At 39.5% G+C, this 18491-nt stretch overlaps 2 protein-coding genes and 1 long non-coding RNA gene across 6 annotated transcripts; 1 reads left to right on the top strand and 2 right to left on the bottom strand.

Moving 5' to 3' along the window:
* Positions 1-1171: 1171 nt before the first annotated feature.
* Positions 1172-6174, bottom strand: LOC135616789 (zinc finger CCCH domain-containing protein 31-like). The gene is made up of 3 exons (XM_065116389.1): positions 5925-6174; positions 3792-3852; positions 1172-2073 (listed from the first exon to the last, which is right to left on the bottom strand). Exons 1-3 carry the CDS (start codon positions 5995-5997, stop codon positions 1308-1310), a joined length of 900 nt encoding a protein of 299 aa, XP_064972461.1. The 5' UTR covers positions 5998-6174; the 3' UTR covers positions 1172-1307.
* A 3063-nt stretch (positions 6175-9237) lies between these two features.
* On the top strand, positions 9238-12817 carry LOC135616788 (uncharacterized). Its single transcript, XR_010488488.1, has 3 exons — positions 9238-9421; positions 9798-9851; positions 11519-12817. It is a non-coding gene; the product is annotated as an uncharacterized LOC135616788 (long non-coding RNA).
* Positions 11623-18045, bottom strand: LOC135616787 (protein EMSY-LIKE 3-like). Of its 4 annotated transcripts, none has more exons than XM_065116384.1 (10): positions 17699-18045; positions 16766-16968; positions 16551-16660; positions 16214-16463; positions 15880-16104; positions 15724-15792; positions 12807-13040; positions 12606-12674; positions 12455-12518; positions 11623-12044 (listed from the first exon to the last, which is right to left on the bottom strand). In XM_065116384.1, exons 1-10 carry the CDS (start codon positions 17724-17726, stop codon positions 11869-11871), a joined length of 1428 nt encoding a protein of 475 aa, XP_064972456.1. In that variant the 5' UTR covers positions 17727-18045; the 3' UTR covers positions 11623-11868. The 4 variants fall into 4 exon arrangements, with proteins under 4 accessions (XP_064972456.1, XP_064972457.1, XP_064972458.1 ...); XM_065116385.1 differs by having other exon boundaries at positions 11623-12041; XM_065116386.1 differs by having other exon boundaries at positions 12464-12518.
* Positions 18046-18491: the final 446 nt, after the last annotated feature.

The following is an 18491-nucleotide window of genomic DNA, read 5'->3' as shown; positions in this document are numbered from 1 at the left end:
TGTATGAGGAGGGGTTCATGTTTTGCTTGCTTACGAGGAAGACTGCCGAGTCCTTGTCGTCTTTCTTTCTTCATCTATCTTCTTATTTTTGGTTTGATTTTTTGAGTTCTCGGAGGATGGATCGGAATTGCAGCTGGGTTTGAGTCAACGTGGATCTCTTAGCTTGATAATGGACGTGGGAATTTTTCTTGTTTCCTAGACTTTATAGCCACCTTGTAAATAAACGATACCAAAGGTCATAAAATATGTAGCATTTGCTAGCATATTTTTTCTGTCTGTGTGTAGCTCTACAGAGAATTGCAGGGAAATCTTTGGCTTAGGGAACTCTAAATATGAATCTTACATAGAAGCTCGAATAAAATACTACACTGGAGAAGGTTTTGCCCCCTTTTTTTTTTTGTTGGACTATGTGAACAATGCTCTTTCGAATACTTGGATCACCTTTTACTTGCGTATGGCTGCAACACTGTTGTGAATTGTGGTAAAAGAAATGGAACGAGAAACATTTTTTAAGCGTCCTGTAGGTTGAATGTAAAAAGATACAATGATACAGACATTCCGATATGCTAACCACAAAATACGGGCGAGAGACTGGCATATATATATATATATATAGGTGATAAATATGAACCATCATTGACTTTTTGCACCGCCTTATCTTATATTTATATATAAATATATATATATATATATATATATATATATATATATATATATATATATATATTTGTACTAACCAAGGGATCATTCTGAATTAAACGAGAGAATTGATGATAATATATATATTGGTCTGACTTGAGGAAGTGGCTTCCTAATCTTCCTAAGCCATGGTGGATGATACACGGGCAGTACTTGAATTAGATGGCTTCTGCACACGCTACTACTGTTGCCGCTTCACAAAACAAGATGTTGGCCGCGTGGGGTGGTCACGTCACAGAAGCAATGGGATCGATTCATCTAAATATGGTCACAGGGATCACCACATGCTGCAAGAACTTCGTACAATAGATTCTCTTTTAGATCAAATGCTTCCTCCACCGGCAGCGACTTCACATGTACGATACATCGGAATTGATCCGCGAGTATCCAGAAAACTAGCATTATTTAACTCGAGTCATCCAAATCTGCCAGCAACAAGCACCACTTTTCAACACATTAATCAAAGGGGCGGTAAGAAAAGAAAGTGCCATTAACTGCATAAATACAACTCAAAATATGAGAAATGTCTCTAAATTTATGAGAGACTCCATAAGATGGATGATAAGATAAAAAGAAGGCTTGATGGCAAGGAAAGAAGGTACATTTATTCATGCAGCAGACTTGCGAAGCTCGCTTGCCCCATGAGCGAAGTGGCAACGATCACCAAAAGTGCATGCTCCTTTGGCAAAGTTCTCACACAACTTGGTTTTATAGTTGCTTCCAGGGCCAGCAGATGCTGCAGGAGCTGGATTCCTGGCTGCTATTCCAGTGCTGGCACTAATATTAACAATTAGTTCTCTAACCATTGCACTAGCCTGCTTGATCTGGTCAAAAGATCCTTCCAGTTCAATGTTCCTCAGATTCGAGTCTGACTCATGATCTCGGATGGACAGCTTTGCACCAGTCATTCGGCAAATCTGCTTGGTGTTAACCCCACCTTTACCAATTATAGCGCCTGCAAGGGATGCATCCACACTAATCTTTGCGGTGGCAGAGGCTCCAAAGCTAGCAGCAGCTGCATCCACACCTGCAGGGGGAGGCAGCTCAAATCGGCCTCCCAGTCGTCCCCCCATTGACGGTGCCATTGGACCATCCAAAGAAGATAAGATGGGCTTGCCGAGCTCCCGCTCGCCATGAGCAAAATGACATTTCTCTCCAAATTTGCAGCCTTCAGCTGTGTTGTACTTGTTGCATATACGGGTCTTCACGGGAGGTACAGGAGCACCATCATGAATGGCAGGATGAGCCACTGGATTCCTCGATGGAGGTCCAAGTGCTGGATTCCCTAAGTTGGTCATCTGTGCAACAGCCTGAAGGCCACCAGGAACATAGTGGAGAAAATGGCAACCCTCTCCAAATGGGCAACCAGCAGTGCTGCAGGGTAGCAACTCGTACATCAGGGTTGCATATAAAAATAACTGAAAGCCATAAACAATGAAAATAAATAAAAAAATACACGTTTTAATAGGACAAGATTTTTACACAAAATCAACATCCAACATGACAAAAAAAAGGAATGGGACCGTCCAATGGACAGAGGCTCCAACCAATATGTAGTTAGGGTTTCGATCATTGCAAGCAATCTTACCTCCGCAAGTACAAAGGTTGTTTCCTTGGTAACCACAAAAAAAATGTCTCCAAATTTATGAAACGTAGCCAATGGTAATATTTAAAATAATTAAGTTACAGATTGAAGTTCGATGATAAGACACTTGAGGTCATTTCCCATTTTACACATCAAATTTACTGCAACAAGCACCCCCTAAAACAGTAGCCTCAAAGCTAAGATGAAATAACTACACAGATAAAAAAACATCAGGCATCGTATACTGAAATAATACTGTCAACAACATGACTATTTAAAGAAAGCTCTTCAGCATGTGAATAATACACAAAAACCAAGGAAAACATACCATTTTAGTCTAAAAAAAATGCAAAATTATATGATTTTGAAGGATGCTATGTGGAACAAATTAGAGTCATGTATGACCACCAAAAAAGCACTATCTATAGAGTACAAGCATGTGACAGAGGACAACAAACAAGACATTACCAAGTATACCAAGAAACACCCACTACCACCAGTTTACGTGGTTTAAAGTTTTCTTCACATAATACCATGCCAAGTGTCAATTCCATAAAGTAGCCAAAGAAATGCTCCTCGTGAAAAATTTCATCAAAGGCCACCCAGTCAACCATATGCCAACTTATTGCACATAAGTAGTCAAACAAATTCACAGTTTGACAAATGTGAATAACAAGTTCATTTTCATCCTTTTACTATATCTGCTTATTAGATAAAAACTACTTGTTCAAATATGATAATATTAAAGTGTGCTATTCACAACTGGGATTTAGGTTGTCAAATGAGTCAAGATGGTTCCATAAATGATGCCATCTTTAATGGAAACACGATGTCATGCATATAAAAATGTTCCATGTCATTTCCCTTGAACAACTGGAAGGAGTGGTCTGGCATTACAGTGCAATCTGGCCTTCTTAGAAGATTTGTAAATGATGTCACACTATTGTCATCTACATGCTCGATAAACATCAAAAACATATTTCTTAACAATTTGTGTACTTAATGGTCCATCTAAACTTACTTTTTATACTGCAAATAAGAAAAACAAGAAGATCCCTACAACATCAATGACAAACAATGTGCACAAATATTATCTTTTGACAAGATAATACTGTTTTGAAAAAACTCAGGATTAATCCAATAAAAACATCAATTACAAACAAAACTCAACTTGCTAAGACAATTAGCAAACAATTGCATATAAGTAACCAAGTAACTGGAAGTAACCAGCTGTATCAACAATCAATCATATTTATCTTGCTTTATGGTTGCTATGATGTTGAGGATTTTGATAACCAAAGGGCTCTTGTGAACTCCAATTTACGCTGTTCAGTGTTGTTAACTTGATTAGAGCACATAAACCTGTATCACAATCTTAAATGACTGATAGATTAGCAACAAAAACACTGGTCCATAAAGTATAAAAATTTTAATTCAATTTTCATATACAGTTGCAGAAACAAAAGTTGCTATAGGATGTTGATTTTAGATGAGTTAGGATTAGAACCTGAAAAACTTGGTGCATGGCTTCGATTTGCTTCCTATACCAGATTGGAAAGAGTCCGTTTCTGTATAACATTAATTACGTGTTCTCAGTTAAGTTCTGCTCATTTACTATTAATAGTTCAAGTACACATTAAACAACCTACTACCTTTGATAAAATTTTAGCAATAAAATTTTCATTTACAATAGAAAGTCAGATCAACGCTATAATCTCAATTAATAAGTAGATATCTCAAACTTGTTTATATTATGAGAAACTGGAGATCCATGATGACTATTACCAGAGATTTATCATCTGTAGAAAATCATAACAAGACATATTCATTCATTAAGCAATAATTTGACGCAACCTGTTGTGTTGAGACTAACTGCAATTTAATTGAGGTATAGCAGCACAGTGGAATTATCTTTAAATAATGATGCAACAAGATGGTAGTGAATTAAAAACTTAAAACATTCATGAGCTTTATAATCATTGGAATTTCTGCATGACATCCAAGCTCTTAGACCCAGCACCTTCTTTTAGGTTGATCAAAATATAAAGGAAGCTACAAAAGATCAGTGGTTTATTTAAATAGGTGCCCGGGCACTCGCCTAGGCACTCGAGTGAGGCGAGGCGAGGCCCGAGCACCTCAAGTGTCAACCAGGCAACATGCTTCAGTGAAGTGCCGCCTGAGCACTTGCCTAAACCTAGGTGTCTGACACCTTGGGCGAACGCTCGGTTCAAATGAAGCAACCTAGCCAAACTTTTGAAGTTTGGTTCGGTTGAACAGTACGATTGAACCAACTAGCAACTTTCTTTTACAACACCCATAAAACCCACCCTCCGCACCCCCGCGCGACCCAAAGCAATCAACCCTAGTGCAGCTTCTGCCTCCACCACCAATGCTTCCTCTGCCCCTGCCTCCGCCGTTGACGCACAGGACCAAGGTTTCCTCTGTCACTGACGAACGAGTCCGACAACCTAGCCTTCATGCGCAATTCTCTTCCGTCATCGTTGCTTCCGTGTGCAACTCCTTCCACCGTCGAGGGAGAGGATCGCAACTTCCTACGCCACCGATAGACACCTTTGAAGCTTCCTCCGCCCACAACGTCGTCAATCGCAGCTTCCACGATTGTCGCTGCTGTCGTCCGCAACTTCCTTCGCCACTGTTGCTATCATCCATCGCTTCCTCCGCCGATGCTGCTACCGTCCGCAACTTCTTCCACTGCACTGTCGTCTAAAAGTTCCTCCATCACCGCAACCCTCTCCTTCCCCACTTTCCACTATTGGTGACTCTTTTCTCTCTCTCTAACTATTGTTAATAATATTTTAATTTATATAATCATATTTATAAATTATATTAATTTTTATATTTTAATATTTTAAAGTGTCTCGCTTAGCTTGGGCTCGACCATTTTGAGACTTTGGTGCCTTTTGGCACCTAGCGCTTTCCAAATCACTGCAAAAGATACCTAACTAAAGCTATTTAAGCTAGTTAAAATCTTTGTGTCATACTGTCATTTAGAGGCTGAAACAAAAAATAAGGACATCTACTTTTGAGACAGAAGAAACTTTGATAATAAAACTGGCAGTTAGTGTGTAGGACACTTGGGAAGGTAACTGCGTCGTGATTAAGGATATATTGGCTCACAAATAAAATTAAGCAACATGTAGCTTTTCGAAACTAAAAGAGCCCTCTGCTACAACACCAGAACAACAACATCAATAACTTTCTCTCAATGAAATTATCCAATAAAATGCATCTGAAGTCTTAATCAGACACTAAACAAATCAAACAGAACCATACACCTTAAAACCACCGAAGCCCTTCTGAATCAGTGAAGAACATAACTATCAAGTAATATAATAATTTTATGACAGCGAAAAAAAGGTGAAAACTACACTTCCTGAAAAAAATTATAACCTTAAATACCATTTAGCTCAAAATAAACACGAGAATAAATAAACAATAATCTTTGCATGAACAAGAGAAATCTCAAAAAATCAAAGGCGACAGTGAACCCACGCTTTCCCTATCCGAAATCTAGAGGCTACACTAAAGTATGGCATAGTGCATATAAGAACCTCGGCAATCCGAAAAAGGCAAAGGAGAAGAGAAACGGAGAATAGCAGGTAATAGATTTTAATCCAACCTCTGAGCCGCTTCGAGCCAGCGCCGCCCCCATTAGCCACCTCCGGCCTCCCTCTCTTGCGAGCGGCTTCCATTGCGACCACCAGACGATCCGGATCACCGAGCGGGTGGTGACTATCAGACGAAGGACAGATCGAGAGAGGAAGATAAGAGTGGAGAAATCTATATCGATCGAAACCCTAGCTAGGGTTTGAAGACCGCAAAAGAGAGGAGCGGGGACGGCCGAGCCTCGAAAAGACACGAAACGGAGTAGCAAACACCTATTTATAGCAAATGGAGAAACGGAGGACTCGAACCGTCGGATGTTAAACGAATTCAATTTCTGATGGCAGTGGGTTTGAAATCCGCGCCGCAAATGGCGAGGCCTACCCGACATGACATCACGTGAGACCACTTGCTCGTGGTCGGTGATACGTCTTTGATGGGCTCTGTCACGTGAGCCTGATAGGCTTCCGGCCCATTAGACTCTAACATACTAATGGGCCATCTTTATGTAGGTTTACAATATATTACATATAAACATATACACATGCATTGGAACTTCGTATCAGCTATATTCGAACCCAATTTATGTTATTCATTTTATCTCAGGCTTTTACGATGGAGTAATAATCCCATAAGAACGATGAATTTATACTTTTTTGTTATTTTTGTGTGAATTGATGAATAATTATATTTAAATTTGACATGTGTTTAATATTATGTACTCCGGAGCTAATGAAGTTTACATATGATTGCAATGAAAATGAGGCAATTGTTGCAAAGAGAGGAATCAAAATCATTGATAGATGGGTAGTAAAGAAATAAGGATGAGAGAGAAAGAGGAAAAAAAGAGGATTGGAGACGGAGGCATCTATGAAAGAGGGAGAAGTTAGCGTGAGGAAAGACAGAAACGGTTGTAGAGGAAGAAGGGGAAAATAGGTAGATTGATAGTGAGGGAGATACGGTGAAAAGTGAAGATTAAAATGAGAGGCGTAAGCTGAGTTGGTGATTAGAAGGTAACCAAAAGGTAGAGAGTGAGAGGTGATTATTACTCCATATGATTGCAATGAAGATTAAAAGGAGAACCTCGTTAATTAATGATATATTTGATCTTTGCATAGTATCAAAAGTGAAGATAATAGTTCCTATCCACACGTTTACCTATGTGTATAAGAGACTAAGGTAAGAGGCATAAGCTAGAACGTGTCTGAGGCATATAAGTTGAGAAAACTTGACCTATGTAAGAAGAAACTCATCACAATAAGAAGTACAAGGTAGAATATGTCTAAGATACGTGAGTTGAGGAAACCTGACTTAATGTAAGAGAAAATCCATGACAATAGGATGTATAGGATAAAATGTATATAATGTGCATGAGTTGAAAAAACTTAACCCACGTAAGAAAAAATCTATCATGGTCGATGGCACAAAATAAAATATATCCAAGGTGCATGAGTCGAAGAAACCTGACCCGTGTAAAAGGAAATCTACTACGACGAGAGGCATAAAGAAAAATATATTCGAGACATATGAATTAAGAAAACCGTCACTACGAGAAACATGAGATTGAATGTGTTAGGGCTCGTGAATTGAAAAAAAATCTAACCCACAATAAAAAAATCCACGAAGTACAAGGTAAAATGTATCTAAAGTGCATGAGTTGAAAAAAAGACATATATATGAGTAAATCCATTATGACAGGAGACACAAGAAATAATGCCCAAAGTATGAAGGTCAAGTGGTGACCACTCCATTACTTGAGGTGGGTAGACCATTGCCTAATGTAACTCATCATCTTGGTGGCCCATACAAAAAAAAATAAAGAAGAAGAAGGGATCAGGAGATGTAGGCACCATTAGCAGAAACAATGCCTCTCCACCTGAGCTGGGTCCCTCAATGATAAGAGAGTCTTTGTAATCTACTTCTATCTCTCGCTTATGATCCTCACCATAACCCACGTCACCATTGAGGTAGGGACATCAGGAAATCTAACTCTCTTTTTTGGCTTAAGGTAGGGAGCTCAAGCACCCGACCCTCCCTTTTCGTCGCTACTAAGCCATGAAGGTCAAGAAACTCGATCACATACATACTATGCCTAAGACAACGAGGTCGAGCACCCGACCCTCCCTTTTCGTCGCCATTGAGCCGTGGAGGTCAGAAACCAACCCCCTGCTTTCTTTACCACCAAGCCACAAGGATTGGAAGATTGACACCCATCATTGCTAACCTCCATGCCCAAAGGAGGGTCAGGCTCACGTTGACAAGAATTGATATGTTGTTGAGGAGGGCCTGTCGAGGAGTAGCAACCCTTCGCTGAGATGCGGAGGTCAAGCACCCTAATCCCCCTTAGTACCAAGGTATATAGGTTGAGTGTCCCGACTCCCTCACTCTCGAAGAGTGCCCATTGGTGAGGAATAATCTCTTGTTGAGAGATGGAGGTCAATTCAAGGCACGAGTTAGACACCCCAGACCTGTCAGTATCCATCTAATAGGCATTGTCGAAGAACCAATCGAAGAGGCATAAGCTTACTGTGTTGTTTAAACTAGACGTTATACTTGGCCAAAGAGTCTAAGGCATGCTAGTGTCCACGTTGGAATGAAAAGATAAATGATATAGAGAACATCATTAATCAATCATTATCAAATACATGGCCTTCGTATGATGTCCAGACCGTACTGAGAAGACAAAGGCCACCCTCTGTTCATGTGGACAAAGGGTCCAAGGCAAGCGATTGTAGGTTGTCCCTCTTTGTCAACCGCGCGGATAAAAGGTTAATGGGAGGTTGTTAGATGCAATCAAAGGCTTTCACGCTCACTCGGGTTACTAACTTGTTGAAGGGATTAAATAGAGAAACCTCTTCCGACCTTAGTCTTCCCGGGTAGTATATTAAGAACTCGACATTTTCACATTGAAGATATTTCAAACAATCCTACGTGTTGATCGGACTGATCAATACGTTAACGATTTCTTTTGATAACAATAACAAAGGAGAAAGAAAGGGAAAAGGTCATATCTAAAATAATAAGGATATATTCCTTCTATTATCATAATTAAGATTACTGTAGTAAGTAATTCATAAAAGTAATAATAAATTTATTTATTTTTACTATTGACAATTCCTCTCTAAGTTATCGATTTTATTTTGTTCATAATTTCTTATTTTATTCTCATTGGTCGACGTTGTTCTGTAATAATAATCTGCAACGTGACAGCTATGCCGGTTAACTTTGCGGGACCGAGTCGTCCCTGACGTCGGCAACGCACCGTTCCCTCTGCGTCGTTATCTGTACTGTCCCTCGTCTCCGTCGTCCTAACGTCCGCTTCCACGCCACCGTCGCTTTCCACCCACCCTACACGCCCAACACAACCGAAGAAGGATATCCTCCCCCTTCTCTCTCTCTCTCTCTCTCTCTCTCTCTGGGGATCCAATGGAACCCCCGCTCGGTGAATCTTTCGGAAGGGGTTTGTTGTTGCTCAATCGAATCGGAGAACCCAATCGAGAATGAACTCATCAGGTGCGCCCCTCTTTCTCTTCCGCTCCGCGATCGTTTTTACGGGGCCTTTTATCTTTTGTGCAGCGATGGTTCGCCTAATCAGTCCACCTCTCTCCGATCGCCGCTGTTGATAGTTTTTCGCATCGCGAAACAATTTCTCTCATCGAATTACATTCTAGATCTTGGTTATAAAACAGAACAATTCTTCTTCTCTTCTGCTGGGATTAGATTTCTGGTAGAGACCCACTAGTTGATCGTGAGAACATGTGGATTAGGGTTTTACTTTGGCCTCGTCAATTTGGGATGGGATAGGCTCATGGGATTGCGTATTCGTGCTGGACCTTCGCTTTTCCAGTCAATCTAGGCTTTGAACTAACTTGTAATTTGATCCGAGCAGGTTTCCACAGTAGAGTGTTGCATCAGATGATCTGATCCTCCTGAATAGCTGAAGGTAAATTTGAAGCTTCCTTTGCGTTATGTTCTTCCCAAAGAGAAGTAGCTTTGCAATGTTATTGCTGGTAGTGATTGGTAAGGGGCCAATTAAAAGCATCTTCTAGGATTGGGGATTGGATGCTTAGTTTTCTGCTTACTTGACTCCACCTTTTTCTATTGTTTTACTTGGTTAGAAACACATTTGTTTATGTTGTTGTCATCCGATAAACTCACTATTAAAAGATTTGAATACTTAGAATTCATGTTCCTTTTCAAGATTTTATTGGCATTGAAACACAATGATGTTGGCTTCATCTTTTTGAATAGTTTCTTTGTCTTTGTTCTACTTCTTTCCATCTATTACCAATCATTCACATTAGAAAAACAAATTGATCTGTTAAATCGATATTCCACTTCTTGTTTCTTGTAAAAGAAATTGTGGTAAATTCATTTGATCGTATCGTGAGACGGACAAGAAGATTGATGGAGGCCTAACATAAAAGTGTCACGTAAAATCATTATGTGTGTGTATATGTGAACCTCATCAACATAGAAAGGTTAGATACCGGGGTGGGTTGCTCTTATGTACATATCCCATATACCTCTAGAGAAGTATTGTGCCACATTTTCCTCGTTTTATTATGCAATGGAGAAACATAGGTTTAATCATATAGTGCAATCTGACCTTTGTTGGTAGAGACTCATTTTTAGGAAAGAAGTTTACCCACTAGTAGTGGAGTGGAGCGCTTACTACGATAGCAGAGTGGGTAAGTATTTCTTCGTCATTCATTAGAAGTCTGTTTTAATTTATGGGGTTTTTTTTTTATTGTGTCAGTAATGTCGCCCTTCGATCTCACTGCATGTTTGTCTAAAGATATTTAAGGCAAAAGTCATGCGAGGTGACCTTTGGTTGGTTTAGGCATTTAACTCATTCCTTTTATCTTCGATTACTGCTTGCGCTTTAGTTTCTCCCTTACTAGAATAATTAACTGCTAAGAGAATTTTGTTGCAAAAGCATTTCATCTTTAAACTTGAGTCTCTTTATCATTGTGGTGTTTATCCAGCTCTTGAGAGAGAGAGAGAGAGAGTTTTCTATGTGTCAATTCTTTGTTCAGGAAGTTTCTTGGCCTTGCTTGTTTTAGCTGCTCATAATTCCTTTTCCTTTGTACTGTAACAGAGTGTTGTTTGTTTTCTTTAACTTCATATATCTATATTTATGTGCACCTTTTCTTGCTAAAATCTGTTCATGCTAAACCCGACGACGTCTAGACTCTAAAACTATCATTGCTGATTCAACCGATCCAATTCGATTATGAAGGGGGCTGTTCTTTAACCAAACTCCAACTTTTAAAACCTAGGAATGCATTTTGAGGTGGAAGGTGTTGACCGTATCCATTGTAGCCGCCCATGTTTTTAAGTTCAGAGTTTGATTGTAGTCTGGTACTTGATGCTGTGCTTACTGTATGTTTATTTTGATTGGTTTTTACACTTCATGGATGTTCTTGGATCTTAAGACGAGTAACATATTATAATGCTTTGTGTACTGAGTGCTACAAAATCTACGTTTGATCAGTCACCTGTGGGTTCAAAATGGATGTCATGTAATCCCTGATACATATAATTTAGAAGAAATAGGAAGCGAGTACAAAACACTCCCGTAGTTTAATCATTTGTTGAATTTTGCAGGTTCTAATGCTACTTAAAGATTCTTCCGACGGCCACAGCAACTACTGCAGGAAACAAAGTTTGTTTTGTGAGTGACGAAGAAGATTTACGGAGAGCTTCACTACTGCTGCTAAAAGGGAGTTTGTTATATAATCTGATAAAGAGTTACACTTAGAAAGAACACACACATTCATTCGACCCTTACGAGGATGTTAATAACCGGCAACCGTTCTAAAAGCATTTACAAGGAGAGGCACATTCCTACATTCCTCAGCATGCTTTCCTTGAGACGAGCTTACAGTTAAGTTGCCAGCGATCAATATCTTGCGAAAGAGACTGCAATTTTCCACACACCAAATGGCATATGGAATCTATGTGTCATCATCGTCACCATGTCCAACCAAACGGTCGCCATCAGAACCTTCTCTACCTCCACCGGCAGTCACGTCATCACCACGGTACTTATCTGCTTGCTGGTTCCCACCGTACTGCCGCCGGTTTCCCCATCCCATGGATTGCTGGTGCGGGAATTGGTGCTCGCCCTCTTCTGCCAACAAAAAGAGAGGGCATGTTAGCCTCCGTCGCCCAGTTGTAAGGATCTAAAAGAATCCAGAGTATATAACTTGACTTCTTAATTGAGCTTATCAAAAGTTGCCAATTAGCAAACAAACAGAAACCAAAGGACGCCCGGTTCTACAAGGAAAGGAAAGAAAGACACCATGGTGGAATTCTCTTGATTTGGTAATTGCTGCGGCGGAGGCAAAAAGACAGACAACGGTAAGCAGTGATTACCAACCAGCCTATTATATTGAGCGGATAACAGATTCAACTGGTTCTGCTTTGTCACATGCAAAGCTTTGATGACACATGGGGAATATTATAGATGGAGAAGAGACTTTTTAGAATCGGAGGATCTCATGCACAACATGAATAGAGAATCGAGCTACATGTATTTACCACTCTCACCATCAGATGCATCAGCAAGCATTGCAATAGCATCAATCAGTGATTGTTCATGCTCCTGCAAAGATGGGGCACCTCAATGTTATTTCAGACAAACACATTGATGCTGAATGAATAAAGGAGCGAGGTGGCATGTTTTCCCTACTTTCAACAACTTCTTGGCCTTCTCGATCTCGAGCGGGTCAGGATGGCTCGCACCGAAAACCTTCTCCACCTGATTGAAGCAGGAAAGAGATGAGAGAAAAATATGCTGTCAAATGACACGGCAGTTGACAATGTTCCATGAATATCCTGTCAGATGATAGAACAGTTGACAATATGTTTCATGAATTCGTAAAATACATACTTCCTTTATAAGTGTCTCGGTGTGAAGGATCTCGATGTCACCGGCACGCTTCTTGCCGATGCCATTTTGGGAAGGAGGAAACTGTTTCTTAGCCTGATTCTTCATGGTTCCTCTTCCCCTTCCTGCTCCTGGAATGCCACCACCACGGCCTGTTGACCTTTTAACCCCACCCTGGCCAGGCCGATGACTGATACCCGGGTCCCCACCCTCCCATCGTATATCATCTGGGGAAATCTACAATTAGGACGTGATTCAGGTTAGCCATCAGATAAAAATAAAAGTTGATCCATTGGTTTCTGAGGACAGCGTTGCCGATGTGAATGAATCAGTAGGGTTTACTTTTACATGAGAACCATAAATAAACGTCACATGAATCATATGAAAGTCCACTAATCTCCCTCCCGGAAGAAAATCCAGAACAGCTGAACTTAAATACTGAATTTTAGAGATCAGAAAATTCCATTGAGAAACAGTAAATGGCAACAGAGATTCTGATAATCATATGCTAAACTTACCTAACCACAAAAACTGAATAAACGAATAATTTGATACTAGGCATAAAGCCCAAAATATTACATGGGACAGATGGTAGTTGAAAGTACTTTCAGGCATAAGCTGCAAGGAACAAACTTGCCATGAGCATAAGAAACTTTTCAGTGTAATAATACATGGTTATCACATGTCTATCAGATTATATGATAACAGTCAGTTCACACAAAATGCTTTCATGTGGCCTGTACCTGTAAACTATCTTGTAGATAAAAACACAAGCCACATTTAGTTTTTTATTTTTAAAACTTCGATTTAAAAATCTATATTCCCAAAAGTTACTGTAAGATGGTAACCAACATATTCAAAGGTTCTCATACTATACAAATTTGAGGAGAGAAATAAATGAGGCACTTAGCATGTAAGTTAAAGTGCTCCGTTAGCATAAATCAAGACTTCCAAGTTTCTACACCGCAAAGTCCACTCGTGTGTGAAGTACTGTGAAGTATTTTAACTTGAACTCCATCAAGAAACGGTAATGGAAGTTGCACAAAGGTGCATAGACCTATATTGGCTTGCTTTTTGGCATCCTCCTCTACATGGCACTATGTCCAGCAGAAAGCCATTTAGTTAAACTGTGCAAACATTTATAACTTGCACTATGGTATGTCCTCCATACCATTAGGTCTGCAAAGATATGCCATCTGAAATCGTTTTCCTGTGTCAGTTACCATATCAAGCTTTAAATATCAGGTAGTCTTGGCTATAATGTGTGTTTGAAGTATTTTAAGAACTTTTGAATTCTGTTAATATGGAAGTGCACAACCAACAATGACCATATGATGGGGGAGCAGGGGTACAAGGATAAGAAATGTGCAAGATATGTTACACCAGGAAACAACTAAACACCTACTCAAAGCTTGTATTTCTTTGAGGATGCATGCTATATCGAGTTAACCTAGGAAAATGAACTTCAAGCAACATCAATATTCTGAAAGATCCTTTTATTCTTTTTCTCACAATTCTCGGAACAGCTCTAACTTTAGGTATTAGACAATCTCCAAAATGAAGGCTACCACTAGTTAGTCTATAACACTAGTAACAAAGTACTTTTTGATCTCATGCTCCTGGAAAGCTGTAATGCAGTTTCTTTAAATGGAAAGAATATCTAGATCGCTTCCATAAATAAATCAGTAATACATCCACATTCTGCATTACGAGAATCAAATTTGTGCACGTTTTATTCAACCAAAGTGCAATAGAGCAAATACAAGAGTGGAATGTAAGTTCCACATTCTTTTCTGAAACCCTGATAACCAGCTACCAATGAGCAGTTAATAGTTCACTCACTAGTAATTAAGTATCAAATAACCATGAGCATCAAAAATGAGAAACAACAAAAAAATGCTTTGAGGGTGTAAGCAATTCAAAGGGAAAGTCACCATACATAACATAAAAGTCCAAATATGATTTCCAATCAGCAATAATTAACTAAACTTTATGAATCAATATTTAACTATAGCAAATTGATGTTCCCTTTCATTGATAAAGTATTGAAAATGGAAATGAAGGAGAATGGAACATGTCATATGCAACCTAACAAGTTTATCACTGGGAGAGACCAAAGTTTTAAGTGCATTGTCAAACAAATAGGTACAGCTATAAGATGGACTTTGTAAGAGACCTATGGAAACAATAAAAGACAAGGATCCTCATAAATTCTAGTGGAACCTTAAAGATAATTCCATCAGGGCAAAAAGCCAGAACAAAAAGAAGAAACAAAAAACACCTTATTGTAGGCCTTTTCTGTCCTAGCTCAGGCATGGTACTAGCAAACTTAATCATAGCCCTCTCCTAATAGTAAAAATTAAGTGTCTTTCTTACCTTCTTTATTTGTTAAAGAAGCAATTCAGTATTTTACATTATGCCATATGTTAAACCCTTCTCTTTCATCAACTTTTCTGCAGGGTTATGAAGTTCAGTCTGACACTATTTTAGTAGATTGAGACTTCCCAATTAAGGAGCTGGAATCAGTTGATACTTGTTTCTAAATCCAAATTTTATTGGTCACAAAACACCAAAGCCTCCAGAGTCGATGGTTCCTCTCCTAGAGAAATATATAGTGCATATGTAAAAGGGTAGTACCCCTTTGTGTGACCCATGTCTACTGGGAAGACAGCACTAAGGCAGACTGGGAGGTGATTCAATCTTTATTCAATACAACATAATGACTTCAAGCCATCACATGGAACCACATCTTTGGAGCACTCACTGTGATTTAATAATTCCACAAGTTTCTACCAATAAAAATAAGCTAAAATAATGTCCATGCAAGGTCAAAAATAAATACACTATACATTGTTGGCAATAGTCACTGGGCATAACATAGGCAATGTAACTTTGACATAGTAAAAAACAATTAACTTACATCCTTCAAATTGACCCATTCCCATGTCTCATCTTTCGTGTCAATATCATAAACCAGAGCATGAAGACCCTACCAAGTGTTGATGATAAAAAAATTAAAAACAAGCAATGCTACAAAAACAACTAGGAAGAAAGCTGGAGCACTTAACAAACTCACTTCAACTGGATTATAATCAGTAATAACAGCTTCATAAAAGTTATTATCTTCAGGCCACCTAGTCATGACCTTTCGCCCAATTAGCGGATCATATGGTGTCTTTTTGGCTGGATCAATCATAGGAGCACCTGAAGAATTCCTACTTGCCACTTGGCTTCTTCCACTAGGACCTGCAGAAGGATACTGCATAGACTTCATTGAAGATACACCAGGCAACGTCTGAGCCTGCAATTTCGATATAACTTCAATAGAAAACTATTGGGTACATGTCTAAGTAACATACAATTCTAAGAAACAAGTAACTATATGCATTGTCGTAAGCCCAATAACTTACTGATTTAGGTTTTTTTCCCTTGGCTGCTGTTGCAGTTCCCCTTTTTGCAGCTGATGATGATGGCTGCATGGGAGCCACAACAGGCTGTGATTGCAGACCAGGAGATGGTGCATCCAAGGACAACGAAGGTACAGGCTGAGATGTTCTTTGCCTCTTTCGAGAGGCTGAGATGGTGGGACTTGGTACAGGTACATCTGGTTGAACATTATTAAACATCCCAGATTGGAGCCCTCCTGCTTGCCTCCATTCCCTAAATAAAAGTAACGATGAAGGGGGAAAAAAAACAGACAACAATAGATCATTGGCCGTGATCCCATAAATCTATTTATTAGCAAACCTTATTCTTCGAATAATGTCATCGGCATTAACCCTGCTTAATAGTTCTCTATGTTCCTCATCCGACACTCTGAGCTCCTTTCTGAGTTCGGTTATTAAACTTTCTTTCTCCTGAAGAAATATGCTCATCAGAAACCAATTAGTAAGCAAAATTTACATGTGAAAAAAGAATAGACTAATACAAAACAGCTATGGTCATTTTATGTGGATAATTACCCAAGTAATGGCATCGGACTGAGCCTTAAATGCTCGAAGAACAGAACTGTATGCCTCTTGCTCAAGTCGATGTATTTGGGTTTCCATATCATTCTGCATTCTAGCATACGGAATGGCGCCAATAGTTGCTCTTCCATTACCAGTCACTTGTCCTCCTCTTATACCCCTATTCTGATGCGGCGGAGGAAGATCATCATCAGTTCCTGCAACCATTTAGTGACAATAGAATGAATAGCGCCATATTACAAGCACATAAAAAGGTAAAAAAGATTGCCAATGATGCTAAGAAAGAATGCTCCATGATAGATCTCTTTATCCAGCCCACGGGAACTCATCTCACTGTGGTCCAGGGTAAAAAAGGGATGTCTCACATCTGAATACAGCTTAGGGAAAACAAAAAATTGTTACCTGTCGCATTGCCACAATCACCGAATGACTCAAAATCAAACTGAAGTAAAATTTCTAACAAATGACAAGTACATTAAGGTCCTCACCAACAGGAAATTTTTCACAAAATAGAAACCTCCATCCCGTAGAAAAGTTGAGATGATGACAACTTTGCTACATATTCCCGAGAATTGACTGACTAATAGAAAGGGAAATCTACTCATTAGACTTGTGTTCCAATTGCGGTAACATAGTGTGGCTCAGAAGTACTATAAATGCCTACGATCAGTATTTACCGGAGCAGACAAACAAAGGTAGAGAAGTTTGATTGGAACTTCAAGACGCTAGACCTGAGTAGCAGCAAATCAAGCTCAAAATCCTAGTTTCCCGACCTCTGGTTTTTCACTATAGCAAACAACTCTGATCCAACGAAATGAATAAAAACGCATTGTACTAGGAACATCGACGATGGCTTACGAAAAAATATAACCCTAAATCACAAATAAAAGCATGATAAGATTGGAATAATGCTAAAGAAACGCTTACCACTGCTATCGGAAGGATCAAACTCCATGTCGGAAGCCCTTTGGGTACCGAATCCCGGCGGTGGTAGACCCCAAGGACTGCCAATCACGTCAAAATCAAAGAGGAGGAGCTTTCTCTTAACTAAGAACCAATTCGGAGTGACCAAAGGGAGTGATCTGGCAGCTCCAGCATCTATTTCGGTCAGCTCGAGCGGAGAAAACGACCCCTCGAGTAGAGCATGATAACACGATTCGATCAGAAATCGGAATCGGGCGACGGGAATTTGGGGGAGTTTCGGGGGGATCGGAGATGAGGAGGCGATGGGAAGCAAAAGAAGGGGAGGGGAGCGAGGGTTCGAGGGGAAGCAAAAGGTGTGAAAGGTTGGATTCCAACGCGTTTTATAGTGCAACCTTTTTAACAGTTAATTCCTATTGTAAGTTCCGCTCGATGGATGGCATCGGACGGGTTCGGGTCTGGATAACACTTGGGCTACGCCCAATCAATTCGGATTCGGGCTCGGCCCAGACCCGAATCTAGTTACTCCACAGCGAGTCAATTAATTCGTTTTGGGCTCCGATCTATTTAATCACGTATGAATCCATTGAGAATAAGCTGGAAACACTTGTGGTATTACATTATATTCCTCAAAATATTGTACTTATAGACTGCTTTATCAATTTATACGGAAAAAGATATTTTAAGTATGAGGTAAAAGAGGAGAATTATTTTAAAATTCTAAGAAATGCTTTCTGAAAAATAAAGAACGATTTTTTTTCGATAATTCATATATATATATATATAAAATAGAGTCCAT

This window comes from Musa acuminata, chromosome BXJ2-7 (genome assembly GCF_036884655.1).
Source record: "Musa acuminata AAA Group cultivar baxijiao chromosome BXJ2-7, Cavendish_Baxijiao_AAA, whole genome shotgun sequence".
Classification (NCBI taxonomy): Eukaryota; Viridiplantae; Streptophyta; class Magnoliopsida; order Zingiberales; family Musaceae; genus Musa; species Musa acuminata.
The sequence above is the reverse complement of the archived record's forward strand: the minus strand, read 5'-3'. Positions and strand labels throughout refer to the sequence as shown.